This window comes from Rhagoletis pomonella, unplaced genomic scaffold (assembly GCF_013731165.1).
Source record: "Rhagoletis pomonella isolate Grant_MI unplaced genomic scaffold, Rhpom_1.0 Rhpom_scaffold_00221, whole genome shotgun sequence".
NCBI lineage: Eukaryota > Metazoa > Arthropoda > Insecta > Diptera > Tephritidae > Rhagoletis > Rhagoletis pomonella.
In genome coordinates, this window is record NW_023458775.1 from 83,271 (window position 1) to 90,133 (window position 6,863).

Genomic DNA, 6,863 nt, shown 5'->3' on the forward strand with positions numbered 1-6,863 from the left:
AAACTTGGAAATAGAATTTTTATTTCACACAGTTGATTTTAAGTATATAAAAATTGAAGATACATCAACAGGCCATTCACTATTCCTTAAAAGCACCAAGTTAATGCAGGCAACATGTAAACACAAAACAGCTGATATGCACTTTGACACTTTATCCATTTTTACCCGGAGAAAAAGTCCGTGATGTTTCGGGCAGGAAGAAGAAGACACTTATGATCCAATACGTTCCAATTTTCTCTCTCAATTACCCATTTTGTTGAGTACGGGAATGATTTCTGGGCTGTTTAGGGAACCCGCGGGTGTCCCGCGTTGCGTACGGGAAAGAACCTGATGCATTAAGGATGATAAAATATGGCTTCCCCTTCGATAAATAATCGAAAAAAACTAGTGAAGACACCGATTGGAATGAGTGGAACGTGAGTTTTCAAGTAGTTTTCAGCGAAAACTGTTTTCGTTTAACAGATTTTACATGGACGAAAACACAAGTTTTAGGTTGAAAACCAGTTTTAGCAACGAAAACTTGTGTGTGTTTTTGAGAATAGCCTATTCGCTACTGCAAACTACAAACGTCGTCCATTATCAATAACGATTATCGGTCGTTAGGAAAAATGGGAATTGCACTAAAGGCTGCCAACTTAGCTCTTTTCCTTCATCAGTCCAACTGCGGTTTCGCTGACCACAGTAGTTTTGCGAGAAACAAATTTTCACTGGCGTTGGACTTGCGAGTGCAATTTTTTGCCGAAAAAATTACATCGACGTCGAAAACCATGGATTAATATAAGCAATTTTGGGCAGACGTTCAAGTTTAGGGCCAATTTCAAATGAATATTTAAACAACACTTAAGTTTAATTGCAGATTATTGTTTAAATGCCATTGAAAACGCTTACTTTGGGTCCTTCAATAAATTTCACACGTCTAGTGTGGTCGGTAGTCAATTGGGGTGTTCACAGTTCGTTCCAAATTGTGTCTGAAAATGTAGACGTCTACATTTTGAGACATCTTTAGCATCAAACTGTGAGCACCCCTTTCTAGCAGTCGTCGCAAAATCGTCTCAAAACTTTGCTGGTGTTGCCAGACATTTCTTCTTTGCGTGCTTTTTTATATGTCGTCTTTCGATTTTGTTTCTGAAAAATTGTAATTATTTAACTTAATTACCAATTCCTAATATTTGTTATTTCTTTTCCTTGATTTATTTCTTTTCATCAGAAATTGCGCTCAAATTAAATGCAAATACAGAAAACGTGCCCAATAAATAAAAAAAATGCGATTAGTATTGCCATAATGCAACCCTGCTGCGAGGTTGCAAAATGTAGACGCGTAAAAAACATACCTTTGAGTGTGACAAAATGTAGACGGCGTCGTTTTCCAATTTTGTATGGGAAACAACAACACCACAGATTTTACGGTTAGAAAACGTCTTAAAATGTAGACGTCTACATTTTGAGACACTATTTGGAACGAACTGTGAACACCCCAAATCTAATTCTGATTTCTTTATTCGATGTCAAAATGGTGGTTGCCCACGCTCTTAACAAAACAAACAAATCTTAAGGTCTAGACACATAACTTAAGGTGTAAACACAATTACAAAATATCTTAAGGGCTAGTTACACATCGTACTTCTTAGTCAATATGCATACATGCTTATGCTTACAGCTCGGCCATCCTGACGACTAGAATCTCCTGATTCTACGCCGTTTACATATTTAGAGCACTATTTATTACATCCTTTCATACTTCTAGTTTCACAATGAAACCAAGGTTTTAAATTTGTAACTGACCAGGTGCCCTTATACGGTATCTGTGTTTGTTGGAAGCCCTCAACATCTTCTACTAAGTAGCGATCGTTTTCTAAGATTTTCATTACTTTGTATGGCCCTCTAAACTTCGGTATTAACTTACTTGAAGATCCTACTTGAGAACTGGAATTTGTTATAACCACATAATCTCCTATTTTAAACTTACGCGGATGTAGCCGTTTAGCATCTGCGTACTCCTTGTTATACTTTTGGACTTTTTGTTGCACTATCTCGGCTTGTTGCCTAATGTCCCTAATGGATCTGGGGTCAGGCTCCTGCATTGGTTCTAATACATTTTCTTTTAACGTATCTAATACCTTCTCCTTTTGCCTAACCCCAAACAGCATTATGCTGGGATGTTCGTTAATCGCTTTATGTGCTGTGTTATTCATTGCATACTCTACCTCTTCCAATACATTTTGCCAACTGACATTAATTTCTGAGTTAACTATTTTTGCTATCATCGGTCCTAGGCTCCTATTTACAATTTCGGCTTGTCCATTCGCCTGAGGAGAGTGTGTTGCGATCTTTATGTGTTGCACATTATTTGACTCTAAGAAATTTTCGAAATCATTGGACGTGAAGCAAGTTCCCCTATCAGACACTATACATCTTGGCCTACTGTACGCTCGAAAATAATCTTCCAATGATGCTATTGCTTCTCTTGATGCTGTAGTTTTTGCTGGATATAGCCGGACAAACTTCGTACACCCATCTATTACTACTAGAATATGTTTATATTTCGTACTACTACTGTGAATGGGACCATAGTGGTCGACATGTACCATTTCAAACGGCTTATTTCATCATATTAAGGTGTAACTCTTTTTTCCCGTGTTTCGTAGAGAACGCTATACACTCCAAGCAGTTTTCAACGTGAACAACTGCTTTTTTCCTAATGCTTGGGAACCAGTAACTTTTCTTTATTGTTTCTACGATCTTGTCAACCCCGACATGACCCATCTCGTCATGATATTTGTATAAGACATGTTTTTCCATCGATTCTGGTACATAGAAATTTAAGTTATCGTTATTCTTTCTGTAAACTATACCGTTTCTCATTTCAAAGTGCTTACTCTCAGCCGTTTCTAATTGTTTCCTAACATTCTTTATATTTTCATCTCTGTTTTGGCATATGATTAAGTTCTCCTCAAACGTATTTGAATGGATAGTCAGTATATTGTTTACTCTACTAAGCGCGTCGACATGCTGCATCTTTTTACCCGTCCTATGTTCTAGTTCGTAGTCGTAGTTTTGAAGTTCCATTGCCCACCTTGCAATGCGTGGGTTAATGTCTTTTTTGTTAAGCGTTAATGTCAATGAATTACAATCGGTAATAACTTTGAACTTGATACCCTGTAGGTAAACTCTAAATCTTTTCAACGCGTAGATTATTGCCAACGTCTCTAATTCAAAGCTGTGATACTTGGATTCTACGTTAGTCGTGCGTTTTGAGAAATAAAAAATAGGGTGCAGCTTTTTATCCTTTTTCCTCTGAAATAATATTGCCCCAAAACCCAGCGCACTTGCGTCGCAGTGAAGTTCGGTGGCATCCCTGGGATCATATATAGCTAACAAGGGAGATTCCACCAACTTTCTTTTAAGTATATCGAAGGTTTCCATTTCTTTATGACCGAACGTAAATTTTTCTTCTTTTTTTAATAGGTCATAGAGCGGTTTTGCTATTATCGAGAAATATTTTATAAATCTGCGGAAGTACGAACAGAGCCCTAAAAAACTATGTACTTCCTGCACCTTTGTTGGCACTGCAAAATTTTCTACAGCTTGAACTCCTTTCTTGTCAGCTCTGATGCCTTCACCAGTAATCAAATAACCCAGATATGAAATTTCTGATTGAAGGAACTCACACTTATCCAGCCGTAACTCTAACTTGTTCTGCCCTAAACGTTGAAAAACTTTCTCTAGAACACGAATGTGCTCGTCCAAGGTTTTCGTTGCAACCATAATATCATCTAGGTATATAATAATTTCGCCACTACGTATCATGTCCGCGAAAATTTTATTTATGAACTTTTGAAAATCGCTGGGGCATTTCTCAAACCGAATGGCATTCTATGAAACTCAAACTGTCCTAAGGTATCGGGAACGCAGTATATTTTACAGACTGTTCCTCCACGTACACATGAAAAAATCCGTTTTTAAGATCTAGCTTTGTAAACAATTTCATATTTGCTAATCTTTCTAACAAATCATCTATCAACGGTATAGGATAGTTGTCTTTCGCAGTAACTTTATTTAGTTTCCTATAATCAACACACATTCGGAGCTCGCCCGTTTTCTTTTTCACTATTACTATTGGGGAAACGAACTCGGAGTCGCTGGCACGGATACAGCCTTTTTCTAAGTACTCGTCTAGTATCTTTTGTAGCTCAGCTTTTTCACTATATGACAATCTTCTAGGCGCGCAGTAAAATTGTTTATTGTTTTCTAAAACTAGCTAACTAACTGCCTGTACATACTCTTTGTAAAACATATCTTCGAAACGTTTTTTATTACTAGCACTAACTTCGTATCCTATCACATACTCAACTTTGTTTGCGTCCTGCACCTCAATTGTCAGAATCTCTCTTATAGCCGCATCTATTTCTTTGTGTACGTTGTTATCATTTTCCTTTACATTTTCAACATGACCTTCGCAATAATTTTCCACACCAGTATTTTCACTTTGATTCATAAATTCTACCGAACCAATTTTTTGTTTAGCATTACTAGCCGTAATAAAATTTCTACCTAACACAACTGAACAGCCAACCGATTCATTAGGGACCACCATAAGTTCAATCAAAACGTGTTTATTAAGAACTTCAATGTTACACTTGGTTTTACCAACAATTTTTAATTCAGACATATTTAATCCATAGTAAGTACATTTCTCTTCCTGCAATTTAACTCTTCCCGGCACTAAGCATTCCCTGACCAAGCTTATGGGGCTCCCGGAATCGACTAGGCATTCTACAACCATATTAATGTTAGGTTCAGCTAATATACTAATATTAAAATAACTTACGAAATTATTCGCCGGTGGACTCTTCTTGTATTTACCGCATCTTGAAGCGTAGTGGCCCTTTTCTCCGCTAGCAAAACAGGTACCTAATTCGCGCTTTGCTTTTCTGCACTCTCTCGACAAATGGCCGTAACTGTTGCAGTTGTAACACCTGAATCTGTCCTTGCTGGGCCTTGGAGATGAACGTTGCGGCAACTCGATTGTACGAAACGCCTTCACCAAGCTGCTGGCTGTTGGAAAATTTTGCAGTTTCGCCTGGACCTGTAACTGCTTATATGGGATACCGTCGATTATATATTCGACTAGCTCCGTGTCGACCAGGTTCAAACCGCTGCTTAGCAAACACTTTTCATTGAAATAGTTAGCAAACGACTCTTCATAACTCCAGCTGCGTTTTTCGAAACGGCATCGCGTAACCAGAAGATTGTCACTACGTGCAAATATTGCAGACATCTCTTTAAGCACGGCATCCAGACTCCTTAAAAACATCTTGTTGGTGTTATATCACGTTGCGGCCGCACCTTTCAACTTCAGCTGTACTACTTAAGCTAGCGTTTCTTTGTTTACTTTCAGGTCCTCTAGCAGGTGCACCACTTGGGCACGCCACATCTCAAAATTTTCGCCACCATCATAATCTGACACCAGTTGCTTTATTGTATCGAAGGGAAATTCTTTAGCTACAGTGTGCGTATTTTTTGCTCTTCTATTGCCAGCTTCAGCCTCAACATTTCGATTTCTTTCTCCAGCAACTTCACTTTGAGATTTTCTGACTCGGCATTGGCCCCGCTGTTAATTTGTCGACGCCGGTCATCTACTTCACGGCTTGTGTGCATTTGTATGCCAAACTGACCATCTACGCTGTAATTTGCATTGCTGTCTGAACCGTTCGCTATGTTGACCGCTACATTGTCCGCTACCTTTTCCGCTCCATTGACCGCTACATTGTTTGCTGCAATTACTGCTACATTATCCGCTACATTGACCGTTGAATTTACCGCAACATTTTCCGCTACATTTTTCGCTGCATTGTCCGTTGAATTTACCGCAACATTTTCCGTCACATTTTTCGCTGCATTGTCCGCTAAGTTTTCCGCCGCATTTACCGCTGCATTTACCACTTCATCGTCAGACTCTCCATCGCTTCTTTCGGCAACGTTGTCATTGGATTCGTCCGTTAAGTCAACTGGTCCGCTACCTGGGTACAATCCGCGTGCTTCTGCTGTTAGCTGACTTGCGTTCACGCCAACAGCTGCGCACCACGCCTTTAATTGGAGGAGTGTATATTTCTCAGCACTCACGACGTCGTCTCCCATTTTAAACAGCGCGAAAAATTTTTTATTCAAGAAATCTATGTAGGTTGGAGTGGCTTCGACGACCACTTCTGATGAAAACGCTTACTTTGGGTCCTTCAATAAATTTCACACGTCTAGTGTGGTCGGTAGTCAATCTAATTCTGATTTCTTTATTCGATGTCAAAATGGTGGTTACGGCTCGTCTCCACAGGCAAAAGTTTTTGCCTACCAACTGTCATTTTTATTGCCTGATAAAAATTTTATCAGCGGCAATATTTGTGCGTGGGCATTTTTTATCTTGATAAAAGCATTTATAAGATGGCAATTTTTGCCGGATTTCATCAATTAAAAAGTTAAAAAAATATGCTATTTCACACCCAAGCAAATAATAACACATATTTTAATAGAAAACAGTTCAATTTTTGCTTTTATATTGAAATATCGATAATGTTGTCTCCACGAAGCTATCGCGCAAATGAAAATGTAGCTGTCAAAGTACCAAATTTCTGGCAATATTTATCAAGATAAAAGCTCTGATAATTATTGCTTGCCAAGAGCAATATTCGGTCTCCATGGGCAAAATTTTGCCTGATAACATTATCAAGATAAAAACTTTTGCCTGTGGGGACAGCAAGTTACCCACGCTCTTAACAAAACAGACAAATCTTAAGGTCTAGACACATAACTTAAGGTGTAAACACAATTACAAAATATCTTAAGGGCTAGTTACACATCGTACTTGTTAG

The 6,863-nt window shown here is 38.5% G+C and overlaps 1 protein-coding gene across 1 annotated transcript; it reads right to left on the reverse strand.

The window, feature by feature from the left end:
- Positions 1 to 4,576: 4,576 nt before the first annotated feature.
- LOC118750394 (ring-infected erythrocyte surface antigen-like) lies at positions 4,577 to 6,162 on the reverse strand. Its single transcript, XM_036485112.1, has 2 exons — positions 4,829 to 6,162; positions 4,577 to 4,773 (listed from the first exon to the last, which is right to left on the reverse strand). Exon 1 carries the CDS (start codon positions 6,136 to 6,138, stop codon positions 5,503 to 5,505), a length of 636 nt encoding a protein of 211 aa, XP_036341005.1. The 5' UTR covers positions 6,139 to 6,162; the 3' UTR covers positions 4,577 to 4,773; positions 4,829 to 5,502.
- Positions 6,163 to 6,863: the final 701 nt, after the last annotated feature.

What these genes read in the sequence shown, in the direction of transcription:
- LOC118750394 (XM_036485112.1), bottom strand. Translation starts at nt 6,138, where the DNA reads ATGGGAGACGACGTCGTGAGTGCTGAGAAATATACACTCCTCCAATTA.